General features: G+C 40.2%; 1 protein-coding gene across 1 annotated transcript; it reads right to left on the bottom strand.

Annotated features, from left to right (window-relative positions):
* Nucleotides 1-7,193: 7,193 nt before the first annotated feature.
* On the bottom strand, nucleotides 7,194-7,898 carry LOC141630425 (uncharacterized). The gene has a single exon (XM_074443247.1). It carries the CDS (start codon nucleotides 7,896-7,898, stop codon nucleotides 7,194-7,196), a length of 705 nt encoding a protein of 234 aa, XP_074299348.1.
* Between the last annotated feature and the right edge of the window lie 10,430 nt (nucleotides 7,899-18,328).

Below are 18,328 nucleotides of genomic sequence, written 5' to 3'. Positions count from 1 at the left end.
AAGAACTAGTGGGGTCAGCATCATGTGCCCCGGAGGAGAAGGTAAAGGAGCTGAGAAACTCGAGGCTCAGCTCCAAAAAGATGCGGCCGCTCATAGTGATGAGTCCGGCCATCCCCGTGCCCCGTAGCAAAGCACAAACCGATTCGTAAATGCCGAGTCTCACAAGTGCCGATTTCTCTAGAAATCGGGAAGGTACAAACACGCAGCCTAGCAGGTGATAAAACTTCTTACGATGGAAAGCGTTAACAAAATGTACCTGCGGATAGTCTGGGTGAGGGTCGAGGGAGGTGTCCCCTCGGACTATGACCGTGCCAGAAGTAGAAGGAGCAGCAGCTGAAGTAGAAGGAGCGTTGAAAGTGGAAGAAACGGGAGCTGACGTAGAACGGTAACACCCACGACCTCGGCCCCGGCCTCTGGAACTCAAAGCGAGGCCCGTGCGGTGCGGTGTGTGAGGAACCGGGTCGCTCTAAAGGCAAATCGCAAAGAAGAAAGTAGTCCACCACAGGTGTGAAAACAACGGCTGGAGCAGGAGTAGTGGCTGCTGTGTCCACCACTGAAGAGAGACTAGCAGTAGTGCTAGCAGTGGTGGTGGTCGTAGAGGAAGTGGCAGCCGAAACTGAGCTAGCAGCAGAGCTAGCTGGAGTGAAAACTGTACCTGCAGCTAAAACTAGGAACACTGGGCTGCGGTACTGACTAAAGTGGAGGCGGTGGTAACAGCAGGGACCACCGTCTCACTCAAGGATGGGCTAAAAGTGGTGCTAGTAGAAGGTAGTGAGCTAGACTCCATCCTGTAAACATAGGGCAGGGGGTACGATAAGAAAACAGCGGCTAAGAGTGGCTAAAACAGCACGAAAAACCAGCAGAGTAACAGCATTTGAATCCCCAAACAGTCGAAAAATTCGACTACAGCCCTAAAAATTCCCAAATTTCCTCAGGCAAATTCGAATAACATCATGTAAATGGCGATAAAGCGGGCATAACAGGTAATGACAACAGTAATTAAGCAACAATAAAGTTACTAGGCAAATTACAGCAACAAGAACCATAATGACAGTCGAAAATTTTGACTGTCCCAAACCCATATCGCAAATTTTTGCGTAAAATTCAAATTGAAGCATGCTAAGCAGTGAGGAAGTGGGGATGATCATCAAGCAAGACAAGTAAGGGCAAGAAAGACAATTAAAGTCGAGAAATTCGACTAATCAAAGAATTTCGAAACCCTAAATCAATTAACCTCATAATAATTCGAAATAACGAAATTAAAATGCAATGAGGATGTAGAAATCACTTACTTGATGGGAATGAACCTACAATATGCAATTAATCTTCAAAGAACAAGCAAAAATGGCGATTTTTCGATCTAAAAACTGCGAACCCTAAACCCTTTAATAGACCGTATAAACGAGCACAAATCAAGGGGAAAAGAAGGGGCTTTGAGAGATTAATTATCAAGCAACAAATTGTAGGTGGCGGATTTGGTATTTGAGCAATTAAAATGGGGATTTGGGGGATTTTTTTGGGTCGAAATTAGGGAAGAGGAACGAAATTAGGGGATAAATGAAATTAGAAACAAAACAAAAGAGTTTAAGGAAGAAAACTCCCTGTATCCTTCCACATTTACTCGATCGAGTGGTTTTAAACTACTCAATCGAGCTCTTTGATGGCCCATTCACTCGCTCGAGTAGAATTCTACTCGGTCGAGAAGTCCCTATAAGTGCTTTACTCGGTCGACTGAAAAGAAACACTCGATCGACCATTTTTTCACTCGATCGAATACAAAAAGTACTCGATCGAGCTCTTTTCTCGCGTAAGCTTCCTTAATTTCGTCATTCTTCTTTTGAAATGCGTAAAAATTCCCCAAACCTGCATAAAAACACGTGCAAAAATTTCCCAAATACCAAATACGTATAAGAATAGTCTATAGTCTTAAATCTAGGCTAAAAACCGTCTAAAATCTAATTGTCCTAATTAAAAGTAATAAAAGAAATTCAACGAAAAATTTTAAAAATTGTTTTTACAAGGTGTTACACGGGGCATTTCCCCACTCAATTCCCAATGCAATTCAGTAGCCCCGTGGAGGGCTCCTGACTGGAGGACGTCATCTCAGCAACATTGATTGTCCTCTTCAACTTCCATAAGCTTGAATTTGAATCATTTAATTCTTTACGAGGGGAATAGTTCACATCCACATAAGCACGAACTTTCCTCATCCTTGCTCCTTTATCACCGTCTTGAGCATCCTCATCTCCAATTTGATTGACAGTAATTGCACAACACCTTTTGACAGCTCCTTCATTGCTTTCATCTGTACCTGCAGCAAGGATAACAGACGAACTTTCCTCCTTTTTGCTCTCAATCTGAGGCGGAGAGGTAACAATAGCAGCATAATACTCCAAATTTTCATCTGGAGTGTCAATAATAGGGTCAATAGAAGAGAGGGCATTGCAAGGCTGGGCTTGCATGGGAGCCCTACGGAGCTTAGACTGATGGAATATCAGTTCCTCATCCCCTAACTGAAATGTCAAAGTCTTACCCCCGACATCTATTACTGCACGGGCAGTACACAAAAATGGTCTCCCTGAAATAATAGGGGTATGTGCATCTTCGGGGATGTCTAAGACAACGAAATCAACGGGAATAAAGAACCTCCCGATCTGAACAGGTATGTCTTCTATTACACCTAGTGGCCGTGATATACTACGGTCGGCCATCTGGACAGTCATGTTGGTGAACCTCAGCTTTGTCAAACCAAGTCTCTTAGCCAGAGACAACGGTAAGACACTCACGCTAGCGCCTAGATCGCATAGCGCGTTATCAATCAAATAGGTACCGATATGACACAGAATTGAAAAACTACCCGGATCTGACTGTTTGGGAGGTAACTTATTTTGAAATAGGGCTGACCCCACCTCAGTCAAAGCTACCGTCTCATTATCACTAATATTCCTCTTACGCGATAAAATTTCTTTCATAAACTTAAGATAAGAGGGTACCTTTGTCGAAACTCCTGAACGAACACACAGTGACTTCTAAGCTTCTCAGGAGTTCGACAAATTTGCCGAATTGTTGATTAGCTTTAGTATTCTGCAGCCGCCTCGGGAAGGGAACCGTGATGGGTATCTCGAGTCCCTTGTTTCTCTCTTCAAATGTATCACCCGGAGCAAGCTCTGTATCCTTTGGACTCTTCTTACCACTCGAACGAGGTCTTTCTGGTGATTTCTCGCTTAATCGAGCACTAGCAGGCTCTCGAACAAGCTTCCTGTCATCTAAACTACTCGATCGACCAAATTGCCCATTCGATCGAGTGGTTTCTTCAATAATATCACTCGATCGAGTGGAAATCTCACTTGATCGAACATCTTCACTTTCCTGTTCACTCGATCGAGTAGAACAACCACTCGATCGAGCACTTTCATCGCCAAATCTGCTCGATCGACCTCCAGAAACCAGTCAATCGAGCACTTTCTTAGCCGTCAGCTCATTTTCTTCGCCAGAACATTGTTCACCATCAGTTATAGCCTTCCTCGGGTCTGATTTCAACGCTTCCGGTCCCTCATATGAACGACCGCTTCTCAGATTGATGAAATTTACCGTCTCATGTCGATTCTTCTCATTTTGAGTCGGTAATTGACCCTGCTTTCTTGAGGATTGATTCGTGGCTAGTTGGGCAACTTGAGTTTCAATTGCCTTAATAGATGCATCTTTATGTTGATCACTTATCTGCCACTGCTTCGTAGAAGACTGAAACATGGACTTTAGCTCACCAATTTCACTCACCCCACCGGAAGATGATGCACCGTGATTAGGAGGAGTGAAGGAAGGAGGCTTCTGAAAGCCTTGTTGATTCTTATGTGGAGGGACATACGGCTGCTGCTGGTGCGGAGGAGGAGTAGGATTGAGCACATTTTGACTTATCCACCTCAAATTGGGATGGACTGCCCCTTGATTGTTGTAATAGGAAGCCCCTCCTTGCCTATATTGTTGAAAGGCAAGGACTTGTTCCTTCTCCACAAGACAGCCAACAGCAGTGTGGCCATCATTACTCCCACATCTCTCACATGAAACGGTCTCTCCTCTAGTAAGAACATGGACCGTCTGAGGCTCCCCAGTAGCTTGTAACTCCAACTTGTCAAATCTAACATTCATGGCTTCCAGCTGAGCCACAACCTGCTTATCGACTGCATGAACTGTTCTTATGCTATCCCTCGGGTTTCCATACTCAGCACTGTGATTCGCCATCTCTTCAATAAGGGCCCATCCCTTATCGTCATCGGTATTCTCCTGGAATCTTCCACTGGATGACGCATCAAGTATGGCTCTGTGGTCATCATACAGCCCATTGTAGAACTGATTAGCTATAAACCATGGGTCAAAACCATGGTGAGGAATATACCTCACCAACTTCTTGAATCGGGACCACGCCTCATATAAAGTCTCATCGGGAGCCTGTCTGAAACTGGTAATTATGGCCCTCAGCAGATTGGTGCGCTGTGGAGGGAAATGTCTCTTATAAAAGGCAAGAGCAAGAGACTCCCAATCTGTGACACCTGCAGCTGTGCGGTCCAAGTCAGTCAGCCACTCCCTGGCTGAGTCAGTCAAAGAGAAAGGAAATAGAACCTCCTTAATCTTGTCTTGAGTTACCCCCTTAGTGGCGGGGATAGTAGAACAATAGTCTGTAAAGACCTCCATGTGCTTCCTCGGGTCCTCACCTGCCACACCTCTATAAAGATTTCTCTCCACCAGATTGATGTAAGAAGGACGGATGTCGAATGTATTCCCATCCTCAGTCTGGAGATTGAAACCCTTTGGAATCGAGGTTGCTTTAGGCACTTAATGACTAGAAAGTTTTGGCATCTTTACTGTAGAAATCGGACTGTCTTCTTCGAAAAGAGAGTGATGTAGCTCTGGCTCGAAAGTACTCAAGTCTTCCTTTCGTGATTTTCTCTGCAGACGGAGTCTATGCCTGAATAGTCTCTCTGGTTCTGAATCAGCTGAAACTAACTCAAACCCATCGACTGGGCATAAACAACACTGAAAGAAAATGAATAAGAACTGCCTCAAGGAATAAAAATTCCCTGAGACGGATAAAATAAACGAAACAAAAACAGATAGGGCAATTGTCTCCCCGGCAACGGCGCCAAAATTTGACACGTATGTTGTGTACCTGTCAAAAATAAACTAACTAAACTAACTATATAGCTAGGGAAGTCAGGTCAATCTCCTGAGGGAGGCAAGATATCTGTAGAAGTCCGTCTATTTGGTCACAAATGGGGGGGATTGTTTGAATTGTTTTCTAAACTACGAAGTTTAAAGGAAGAGAAATAAAGGCAAGAGCAGTAAAGGCAAGAAATAAGTTTAAACTATCAGATAGAGAGGGACATGTCAGGAATTCGGTTCACTACGGTAGTCCGGTGACTCAGCTGTAAATGACTCAGACGAATTAATGTAAGACGGATGTGGAAAAGTCCTTTCGGTCCACTTTCTATCCTAAAATACCACTAACTTAACTTTCATTCTCGTCAGGGTAGTCTACTACTCATAGCAGGCATATTTAGTCCAATCTTTCAATCTAGGATTAATTTTAGCCAGATTAAAGAGATGACTCAGAAGCATGCACTCAACTAAGTCGATAGATACAATTAAATTGCTATGGTGACAGAATCTCACAATTAATTCATCCATTTCATTTACTACATCGTCACATTCCTAACACAGATCCCCTAATCCCAACATGAAAAGGGTTTAGCTACTCATATTGCTAATTAAACTATCAAAACTAACAACAGATAAATTTCTAGCATTCAACATATTAAAACTATAATTAAATCGCATAAAGAGTAAATTAGGGCAAAGGAAATAAATGAAGCAAACGAGAAATTAAAGTAACCAAACGATTAATATTATTAAGAGAAGAGAAAGGAATTACAATCGTGCGAATCCGGCGTAAAGAACACAAAATCCGAGCAAAGTAAATCCAAGAACAAGGTTACAGTGAAAGGGAAAAAGCAACATAGTAAAGTTCTCTGTAAAACTGATTAAGATAAAAGCTATATAGTCCTAATGAACGAGTAAAGCGTGCTTAAATAGAAGAGTAAATGAGTTTTGCGAAATAAATCAACACACGGGCTGATTAAAGCCAATAATAGCAGAAACCACTCGATCGAGAGGAATAAAACCACTCGATCGAGCAAAACCTCAGCATAATCTACTCGATCGAGTAGATAGTTACTCGATCGAGTAACTCAACTTCTCAGCAACTTTGGATCGAGTAGAAAACTACTCGATCGACCAACAGGGGACGTAAAAACCACTCGATCGAGTGGTAAAACTGCTCGATCGAGTCCTTTGTCTTCAAATAAGCTCAAGTCCATGCCCGACTGCCTCGTAATCCGTGCTTTGATGCTTCCCAATGCAGTATCTCACTCTGGAAAATCTCGTCTCCTCTAAATGTATGCAAAAAGGACGAAAAAGAGTACGATTCCACTACTTTCGCGTTCATTTCTACAAAACGGGCAAAACGAACCAAAGTAGCCAATTCGGGGCAAAATACTATAAAAACAGTACAAAAACGCATAGAAATACGTGCTGAAATAGGCTAAAAAGACTATACAAAATGCACGTATCAATATGTTTCTAGAAACGCAAGTAAAACCCATCAAATTTATCACCATTTTTTCAATAAAACCATCACAAGTTAATATCTTTAAACAAGATCAAAGAATAACAAGCTAATAACTAAAAACCTCACTTATTACTAAATGAATTTGTATCTTCCAAACAGATTATAGAAATAAAATTGTACAATCAAAACATGTCTAACAAAATTAAAGGGGATAAAACATAGATAGAGGAAACGAGAAGCTGCATGTAACAACAATTAGGGATCAATTCCAGAATTGTTGTACACAATTGAAACAATTGCAGAAATTCTTGAGAATAAGAAAAGAATTTGGACAATTGATTATTAATTGGAATTGAGTTAATAGAAAGATTACAGAGAGAATGATAGAGAAAATGTGAGTAAAAATGATTGAATGAATTATTCTAAGTGTAGAATGAGCTATTTATAACAAGAAGAATAACAACTTTCTAACCACCTAGTAACAAACTCCTAACCATCTTGCTGACTTGTCCAGTTAGTTAGATGGTTTGTTACAATACATTACCCTTTCTAATGAAGCTTGTCCTCAAGCTTAAGAAATCTGAAATGCAGGAAACCTCTTTATGAAATCATCTGACAGTTCCCATGTAGCATCCTCAGTAGTGCCATTAGACCATTGCAACAGAAAATATACAACTGCACCATTGCCTTTCCTCATCATCTTCCTCTCCAAAATAGCTATAGGTTCTGCCCTTAGTTGTAGGTTGTCATCCAGCATAAGAACCACACTAATAACAGGCACAGCACCATGATGTTTCCTTAACTGAGAAACATGGAACACAGGATAAATTTTGGACTGTTCAGGTAACTTCAGCCTATAAGCTACCTTGCCAATTCTTGCAGACACTTCAAATGGCCCAAAGTACCTTGGTGAGAGTTTCTGACAACTCCTGTAGACCACTAATTGTTGCCTATATGGTTTCAATTTGATATACACCAAGTCTCCCACCTGATATTCTTTGTCAGTCCTGTGCTTATGACTTTGACTTTTCATCCTGTCTTGAGCCCTTTTTAAATGAAATTTCAACATTTGAATGCATTCCTCCCTAGCAGTTAAGCTCCTATCCACTGCGGCTACTGCACTATTACCATTAACATAGGGGGTATGCAATTGAGGTGATTGTCCATACACCACTTCATAAGAAGTTGTCCCTATAGTAGAGTGAAAATTAGAATTGTACCACCACTCAGCCAGTGGTATCCATTGCGCCCAATCCTTAGGTCTTTCCCCTGTCATGCATCTAAGGTATGTTTCAAGGCATTTGTTAACTACCTCTGATTGTCCATCTGTTTGGGGTGATAAGCAGAGGACATCAATAAATCCACCTTTTGTAATTTAAAGAACTCTTGCCAGAATTGACTTATGAAGATCTTATCTCTATCACTTACTATGGACATGGGGTTCCTATGTAATTTGAAGACCTGATCTAGGTACACCCTTGCCACATCAGATGCCTTGAAAGGATGAGTGAGCAATAGGAAATGAGCATATTTACTCAATCTGTCTACTATAACCAAAATTATGTCTTTCCCTTGTGATTTAGGAAGACCTTCTATGAAATCTATAGAGATATTGACCCAGATTGCCTCAGGTATTGGTAATGGTTGTAGGAGTCCAGCATGTGCTTGCAATAGGGTTTTATTTTGTTGACACACCCCACACTCCTTAACCCATTGCCTCACACTCTTCTTCATATTTTTCCATTAAAACAGCTCTGACATTCTCATGTATGTAGCATGAACACCAGAATGTCCTCGAAGAGAAGAATTGTGCCTTAGAGAACAAATTTCCAACCTCAGGTCAGCATCAGGAACTATAATCAATCTTCCCTTTTTCACCAACTGGTCATTCTGCCATTGGAATTTGATAGTTACAGTAGGATCATCTTTAAGGTCTTGTATCAGTTGTGTTAGTTCAGGGGTCTGCCAGCTATCTTTGATCCTCTGTAAGAGATCAGTTCTCACTTGAGATACCACTATGGTCAATAATTCAGCCCCTCCTACTCGAGAAAGAGCATCAGCTACTGTGTTTTCCTTCCCCTTCCTGTACTGCACTTCATAATCCAACCCCTTCAACTTTGGTAGGCATTTGCTCTGAAATGAACTTTTTATTTTCTGCCCTAGCAGGTACTTCAAACTGAAGTGATCAGTTTTAATGATGAAGTGTTAGCCTACCAAATAAGGTCTCCATTTATCAATAGCTAATATTAAGGCTAGTAGCTCCTTTTTATATGTAGACAGAGCCTTATGTTTGTCAGCCAAGGCCTTGCTTATAAAAGCAATAGGATGGCCCTTTTGAGTCAAGACAACTCCTATGCTAATATCAGATGCATTAGTTTCTACTTCAAATTATTAGTTAAAATATGGTAAGGCAAGTACTGGGGCTGCTGTCATTGCTTGTTTCAAGGTTTCAAAAGCCACTTCTGCCTCGGGACTCCATATGTATGCATTTTTCTTGAGTAGATTAGTTAGGGGTTTACTGATGATCCCATAACTCCTAATGAACTTCCTATAATATCCAGTTAAACCCAAGAATCCCCTGAGCTCCTTAGATGACTTAGGAGGTGGCCATTTGAGCATAGCTTGCACCTTGGTAGGGTCAGTAGCTACTCCTGTAGCAGACACTATGTGTCCCAGGTATTCCACATGATCCACTCCAAAGCTACACTTACTTATCTTAGAAAACAATTGATGTTGTCTCAAAATTTTCAATGTATTTCTCAAATGCACAGTATGGGATTCAATATCAGGACTATAAACCAATATATCATCAAAAAACACCAATATGAACTTTCTTAAATGCTCACTAAAGATAGAGTTCATCAATGACTGGAATGTTGAGGGGGCATTGGTAAGGCTAAAAGGCATTACTAGAAACTCATAATGCCCTACATGAGTTCTAAAAGCAGTTTTTTTGATATCCTCTTTATGCATTCTAATTTGCTAATATCCGGATCTTAAATCTATTTTGGAAAATATGCATGAGCCATGTAATTCATCTAGTAATTCATCAATAACTGGAATATGGAATTTGTCCTTGACATTATTTTTGTGTAACTCCCTATAATCCACACAAAATCTCCATGTACCATCCTTTTTCTTAACCATAACAACATGAGAAGAAAATGGGCTTTGAATAGGTCTGACCACACCAGCTTCCAGCATTTCCTTAGTAATTTGTTCAATGACATTCTTTTGTATCACAGGATACCTGTATGGCCTGACATTAATGGGTGGTATTCCAGGATTAAGGTGAATCCTATGATCATGATTTCTATGAGGTGGTAACTCCTTTGGTTCAATGAATAAATCATCAAATTCATGTAAAAACATCTGAATTTCAAGAGGTATAGTAGATACCTGATCATGTACCAGTAGTGGTGAGGATGTAGGTTCAACTTGAATGTCAAAGAATTGACCCTTATCATGCTCTCCCCCTTTTCTCAGTTCAGCACCCATTTGCTTACCAGAGATCCACTTTAGACTGCCTTTTGTGATACCCCTAAGGACCACCCTCTTCCCTTGATACATGAATTCCATCTTCAGTTCGTCAAAATCCCATACCACTGGCCCTAAAGATGAGAGCCATTGGACTCCAAACACCATTTCACACCCATCTAAAGGCATAACCATTACATCAGTTGGGAACTAAACTCCATGTAACAGCCATTTGAACCCCTTACACACTTTTGAAGTCATAATTTTTTCCCTATTGGCAACAGAAACTTCTAGAGGATATGTTGTTGTGATTTTACAGCCAAGCTTTTGTGCAGTCTTTATATCACAAAAATTATGTGTACTTCCAGAATCAATGAGAATGTGGACATCATTATGCTTGACCCTGCCCTGTACTCTCATAGTCTGAAAAGAAGTATGACCAGAGATGGCATTCAGAGAGATCACAGGTTGTTCCGTCCCCATGTCTTCCATTTCAGCTTCACTTTCCTCCCTGAATTCAGGTGTATCCAGGATTCCAGGGGTGTCTAATGCATCACTGTCCTTATCTGACTCCATAGGTACCAACACCATATTATACAGTTTTCCTTTACAAATGTGACCAAATGTGTATGGTTCATCACACTGAAAACAAAGGTTTTTCTTCCTTTTCTCCTCAATTTCAGCAGGAGTTAATCTTTTGTAGTTTGGTTTTGGGGGTCTTTGATAAGTGTTTGATTTCTGGAAGGGTTGTGTTAATTTGGTATTATTATTGTTCTGATAACCTGCACTGGTAAATCTTTGGGTATTTTCACCTGTAAACCTGTTTGGGGGTCTGTTAAGCAAAGGTTTATTCACAATTCTTGCTGCTGCCAGACTTTCTTCCTGACATCTAGCTAATTCTACTGCTGCAGCTATTGTATCTGGTCTTAATGCTCTAACAAAAGGCTTGACAGTAGGTTTTAGACCACCAATGAAATTATCCAAGAAATGTGACTCAGGTAATAATGCATTCCTCTACAACATTAATCCTCTCAAATTCTCAAAAACATCAAGATAATTTTCCAAAGACCCAGTTTGTTGAAGTTTGTTAAATTCTTCAACAACATTACTTCCCACGTTTTCTTTGAATCTGGCACACAAATCCAACACAAATTCATCCCGATCCACATTTAATCTCATATTTATATAACTGTGTACCCAAGACTCAGCTTTACCCACCATATATAAAGAAGCAAGATTGAGTTTCTGATTATCAGCAATTTTACACAATTCAAAGTATTTCTTGCATTTTTTAACCCAAATTCGTGGATTACTACCATCAAAAATAGGGAATTCAATTTTGGGATTAAAATTGAAATTGCGAGTGTTTTGATGTGGTATACCTTCCCGATTTTCATCATTAATGGTGTTGTTATTCCCCTTATTCTGCAATCCCAGGAGCAATTGCTCAATTCGCTGGTTCTGCTCCCGCATCAACCCCATTGAATCCTCCATTAACTTCATTCTTTCCTCCATTTGAGCTTGTAATTGAGCAACTGTTAGCTTAGCCAGTGTTGATTCGATTTTCCCCCAAATTAACCCAGAAAACAATTCGAGCTTGGAACCCTAGCTTTTATGGCGGAAATTACAGAGATATTTAGGACCGAAGTCTCTGATACCAATTGTAACAACAATCAGGGATCAATTTCGGAATTGTAGTACACAATTGAAACAATTGCAGAAATTCTTGAGAATAAGAAAAGAATTTGGACAATTGATTATTAATTGGAATTGAGTTAATAGAAAGATTACAGAGAGAATGATAGAGGAAATGTGAGAAAAAATGATTGAATGAATTATTCTAAGTGTAGATTGAGCTATTTATAACAAGAAGAATGACAACTTTCTAACCACCTAGTAACAAACTCCTAACCATCTTGCTGACGTGTCCAGTTAGTTAGATGGTTTGTTACACTGCTGACCTGAGAGAGGGAGCGAGGATAGAGTATTCTGCAGCTGGTGCTGACCGGAGCAAGGGAGGACCGACGCGGGGTTCGGTGACATGGCTATCGTGTACCCTGTCAAAGATAAAACCTAACGGTCTCAACTAAAATGTAGTAGAGGCAGTCGAGTATCGAATCCACAGGGAGGCGGTGCAATTATCAGTTGCCTAATTCTAATCTTAAGGTAACAAATGGGGGTTGTTTGAATTGGTTGCTAAACTACGAGATTTAAAAGAACAGGAATAAAGTAAAGAGCAGTAAAAGCAAGGAAATAAGTTTAAACTATCAAGAGAGAAGGGACATGTCGGGAATTCGGTTCACTACGGTAGTCTAGTGATTCAGCTGTAAATGACTCAGACGAATTAATGTAAGACGGATGTTGAAAGGTATTTTCGGTCCACTTTCTATCCTAAATTACCACTAACTTAACTTTTATTCTCATTAGGGTAGTCTACTGTTCATAGCAGGCCTATTTAGTCCAATCTTTCGATCTAGGATTAATTTTAGCTAGATTAAAGGATGACATAGAAGCGTGCACTCAACTAAGTCGAATAAATACAATTAAATTGCTATGGTGACAGGGTCTCACAATTAATTCATCTAATTCATTCACTACATCGTCACATTTCTATCGCAGATCCCCTAATCCCAACATGAAAGGGGTTTAGCTACTCATATCGCTAATTAAACTAACAGCAATTAAATTCCCAGCAATAAACATTGTGAAATAAACAATAAATTGCATAAAAGAGAAATTAGGGCAAAAGAAATAATGAGATAAACAAAGAATTAAAGCAAACAAAAGGTTAATTATTATTAAAGGAAGAGAAGGAATTACAATCAATGCGAATCCGGCGTAGAGAACAATCGACTCCGAGCAATAATAATCCCAAAACAAGGTTACAGTGGAGAAGGATGAAGTACGCAGTAAAAGTTTTATGTAAACTAACTAAGATAAAAGCTAGATAGTCCTAATGACCTAGTAAAGCGTGCTTAAATAGCAAAGTAAAAGAGTTTAGCGAAATAAACATTCACACGTGCTGATTAAAGCCCATAACCATCAAAACCACTCGATCGAGTGGATTAAAACCACTCGATCGACCAAATCCTCAGCCAAATCTACTCGATCGACCAGAAAGTCACTCGATCGAGTAGATGGTCTTTCTGCAAGTTAAGGGTCGAGTACAAAGTGCTCGATCGACCACTCTGGGATGTAGAAACCACTCAATCGAGTGGTAAAACAGCTCGATCGAGTACTTTGACTTCATTTCAGCTCAAGTCCTCGCCTAAATGCCTCGTAATGCGTGCCACGACGCTTCCAAATGCAGTATCTCACTCAGGAAAATCCCGTCTCCTCTAAATGCATGCAAAAAGGACGAAAAAGGGTACGATTCCACTACTTTCGCGTTCATTTCTACAAAATGGACAAAACGAACCAAAGTAGCCTATTCGGGGCAAATACTATTGATGTGTGCATTTTACATAGTCTTTATAGGCCATTTATGCACACATTTCTATGCTATTTTAGTAGTAATTTGCTACGAATATGCCCCGAATAGTCTACTTTGGGTTCTCTTGTCATATTTGTAGGTATGAGCAAGAAAGGAGTAAATCAAGCCTAAAACATGTCCCTAGGCATGCATTTAGGAGATGAGTTGAATTGGAGCTTGGGAACTATTGATTTGAGATGCACGCGGAAGTAAAGAAGCTAGGCGAGCAAAACAAGAACTCCAAATTACGAGTGCTTAATTCAAAGAGCCATATCTCAAGTTCTACAACTGATATTCAGGTGATTCGAATTGGAGATGAAAGATTATCCTCTTAGCTTTTCAACACCATAAAAATCGTTTGATTCGGACAAGTAACGAAGAAATGGCAGCCGTTTGAAGTTCAGTGCGCGAAGTAGGAATTACGCGCTGAGAAGTCCTCGATCGAGAGGAATTGTTCTCGATCGAGAGGAATGCTAAGGAATATCACTCGATCGAGAGCCTTAAGTGCTCGATCGAGCAACAATCTTTGACGGGCTTGGCCTGTTTTGTTATTTAGGTTTAGCAAGTCATTATTTTGTTATAAAATAGGCTTGCACGCAAAACACATGAGATACATCAGACGGGACTGGAGCTCTTCTCCAGTTTCGGCACCTCTTCCTTATTTTGTTCCGGATCTTAAATTCTGCTTCTATTCTTAATCTTTAATCGGTAATTCTATTCCTTTAATTCTTCCCTTATGCTTTATTCATTAATTATGCATTGCTAATTCTCTTGCTAGGATATTAGGGGAACCGTAATTATGTTAGATTAGTAATCGATCTATTATGATAATGCTCATATGATCCATGTTGTTTTCGTTACAATTAATTGTTATAGTCTTTCTGAGTCGACGCAATTAGATTATAAATCGTAGTAAACCTCGACCTAGATCGAATGATTGGAAAGGGTGAGACTCGTAGCGATACATTAGGGCGTGGTAGTGAGGGCGAAAGCTAAGCTATTTGTGCTTTAGGGCGAATTAAGGACCGAAAGGTGACGTTCGTTACCCCTTAGATCTATTTGCTTGACCTTAAACTTAGATTACTAGACTAATTAATCGCGGTGAACCGATTGTCCTAGCTATCCCTTTCCCTTGCTTTTCTCTCATCCCTTACCTTGCTGTAGTTTAGACTTTAAAATTGAATCAACCCAATTTGTGACATTAATAAACGAACTGTTAAAACAGATATCTTGCCTCCCTGCGGATCGATCCTTATTAATACCTTTTAGTAATTTGGTTTTATAAATATTATTTTTGATACTAAAACGACGGTATCAAATTTTGGCGCCGTTGCCGGGGAGGCAATTGCCCTATTTGTTTTTTTTTTTGTTTCGTTTATTTCCCCTCCATCTCAGGGAATTTTATTTCCTGAGACAGTTCTTATCTTCCTTGCTAGTGTTGTTTGATAGGTCCTACAGGTCCTATGGCGATGCTTCAGGAGGTATTTTGTGAGAGATGCGGTACTGTGGGACACGATGCAGTTGACTGCCTTGCAGATCGTGACCAAGTTTATGCTTATCGACAGTATAAACAAAGTCACTATGTTTCGTCCCCACCTCGCAGTTATGCACCACCGCATCCGTACTATCAACAAGGCTTCCGAGAGCCCTCCTATTCTTTTTCACCACCGCAACGACCAACCCCTCCTACTGTCAACAACGAAGAGTTTGAAGAGTTGAAATCGCTATTAGCGTCACTCACTCTTCAATCGCAACAAATGGAACAATCGAGGAATGCCTCAATTGAAAGTCTTACGCACCAGGTCGCTCAGGTAACAGTCGAGACGGATTTTGATGTGTACAACTCGGACTTCGAGGACGATTACTTTATTACGACATTTCACAAGGAAATCCCAGCACAAAATTTGGTCGATCGAGCTGTTACCATTGCTCGATCGAGTGGATTTGGTGAAGAAGAGTCTCGATCGAGTGATTTAGTTGCTCGATCGAGCACAATAGCTGCGGGCAGCATTGAGTTAGCATCCGACTCTGTCAGATTGGCGATGAGAAGGTGAACGAAGACCATACCGCTTCAATGAAAGGTAGTATCACTCCCTTTTTTGACATTAGTACGACTACTTTTCATCCTTCCGTCAATTCATATACTGCCTTTGAATTGACGCCTCCGCCCCGACTCGGGAGCAATTTGGAGGAAAATCGCTATATTTCTTCTTATGTAGGTCTAACGAGTTGTGACCCGGGAAAGGGATCGAAGGATTCTATCTCACCTAGGAAGAAAGCACGACAAAGAGCTGATAGAGTCGTGATGGATGCTATGATAGGCATTTGCCTTCTTTCGCTATACTATGGAGGACGGTAGTGAATCTGTCGATGGCTGAAATAACTGCTTTCAGTCAAAAGCCTCGAGGAGGGGCGATGTATTTCGTTATTCGTTAAGCCGGGTTTGCAACCCCGTGCAATTTGTAATAAATTATATACTTAAAACCATTTCTGTTTTTGTTAGGCATTTCTAAGACAATGTTTTGCGTGAAACATTTATTTGGTATTTGGATATATTTTTGTGTTTAGTTTTGCAGGTGGCTGATAAAGGATTTGGTCGAGTAGTTTACTACTCGATCGAGGAGAAATTGGAAAGTCAAAGCCTCGATCGAAAGGCCATTCTGGTCGATCGAGGAAGCAGACCTTAATGAAGGCTCGATCGAGTAACTTTGTTACTCGACCGAGAGGATTATGGAGAAAGAACATCTCGATCGAGAAGATAGGGGAGTTTTCGACTTTTCTTATTTCTTTTCACCTTATTTCCTCCTCTTGTTACTTCCCAATTTCGTGCACCCTCTCCCCCTTAATTTTCTATCTGTTTATATTAGCCTGAAAAATACCAAATAGGACTACGGACCTACCCCGTTTGCCGTAGCCACCTCTTCTCTTTGTGCTTTTGTCTCATGCGCTTCCATCGAGTAGTACGCCGGCTACTCGTCCCCTTAGTTTGATCTTTGGTTTGGGGAAGCCGTCCTGTGAGTACCGCCTTCCCTTGTTTTTCCATCTCATTTACTGTATTTTAGGAACATGTATTAGGTTTGCGTACCCCATCTCCCTTTTTGCTGCTGTTGGTTAGCTGTGAAGACAATGAGGACATTGTCTGTTTTGGTTTGGGGAGGGTATATGCATCCTTTTGAATCTGCATTTGCATTCGTTTTGCATTCATATTTCTTGCATTTCCGTATGCATTGCACTTAATTTCGAAAAATTATTTAACACTTAAAAACATAAAAATTTCACATTAATTCAAAACAAAATCACGTTTAATTTTGCATTTAGGTTGAGTCGGAATGGAACATTTCTATGTTGGAATTGCTTTAGCTTAAGCCTTGCAAATTTCTCACGTCTTTTAGTAATTTTCAAAGCATCATCTCAAATTTCGTTTCAAAATATGTTGAACAATTAGACTCGACTTGAAATTTTGGCAAGCTACTTATAATTTCTGAGATATAGAGCCTATAACTGGTGGCATTCATGACCGGTTAATTTAGGAATGAGAGTAGTACTCCCATCATTTATGTTTTGCATGTGTATGAGTTTTGATTGCTTTTTGCCTATAAGCATTGGTTTGTGGTCGGTATTGCATGTTTTGAGAACTATTGCATCTCCCCTTTCTCATTTTGCCTCATTAACTCCACATTAAGCCATATCTGCCAGTTGCCCTTAACTACATCCCATACTTAGCCTACCATTGTGCCGAGCTAAGTAGTAGTAGAGGAAATTGTTGTATTTGTACAGTTTATGGCTCGTTTTGTACTGTTGGAGTGAGTATTGATGAGAAATGTTGGAGTACGCTGAAGTTGGTGCTCGATCGAGAGCTTATATGGTCGATCGAGCCATTGATGGTCCTAAAAGTTCTCGATCGACAAGTCCATGTGGTCGATCGAGTGTATTGGAGTTGGAACCTCTCGATCGAGTGGCATCATTCCTCGATCGAGAGGGTTCGTCCTGTGTCAGCCACCAAAAAGGAAAAAAAAAGAATGAAAAATAAAAAGAATGAATGAAAAATAAAAAAAAGAGAGTTAATAAAAATTACTTCTTATCTAATAATTTGGCTGAGATGATATACACCTCATATGCTTATTGTTATGATTTGGAGGTGTCCATTTTGGATTATGTGTTGGGATTTGCCTAAATATTAGAGGCAATGATTTATTTTTCGAGTTAGAAGAACGGGATGCAGTTTCTAATGGTTTGTTAGGTACTAGCTTGGCTTTTTACCCCACATTTCCATACTTGTTTTGCCCCTTCTTTCCCACTTAGCCTCACATATCCATATCTTGCAATAGTTCGGCATGTAATAGTCCTTGATGGTGGTTATGCGTATGTACGGTAGCTAGAATCATTATTCATGCTAGTTAAGCATACATGAACATGTTGGTCGTAGTCTAGGTGAGCGGCTACATTTTTTTTCTCTCTTACATATAATGCTTACCTTGTGCTTAATTGAGAGAGAATGACTCGGGAGAGTCCAATTTTGAAAGTCTTGCAAGGTCAAAAGTTCAACTATTTATGAGATATGTATAAATTCGTTTGCTTTGTTATTGCGCTATTAGTAGTTGACTCTTTTGCATTAAATCGGTTTGAGTAAACGGTTTCAGCTTGTCCTAGTTTTTGTTCCTTTCCATTTAGCTTATTAGTTAGTTGCATTTAGCTTGCTTGAGGACAAGCAAAGGTTTGGTTTGGGGAAGTTTGATGTGTGCATTTTACATAGTCTT

Source organism: Silene latifolia, chromosome Y (genome assembly GCF_048544455.1).
Source record: "Silene latifolia isolate original U9 population chromosome Y, ASM4854445v1, whole genome shotgun sequence".
Lineage (NCBI taxonomy): Eukaryota > Viridiplantae > Streptophyta > Magnoliopsida > Caryophyllales > Caryophyllaceae > Silene > Silene latifolia.
The sequence above is the reverse complement of the archived record's forward strand: the minus strand, read 5'-3'. Positions and strand labels throughout refer to the sequence as shown.

What these genes read in the sequence shown, in the direction of transcription:
- LOC141630425 (XM_074443247.1), bottom strand. Translation starts at nt 7,898, where the DNA reads ATGACAGGGGAAAGACCTAAGGATTGGGCGCAATGGATACCACTGGCT.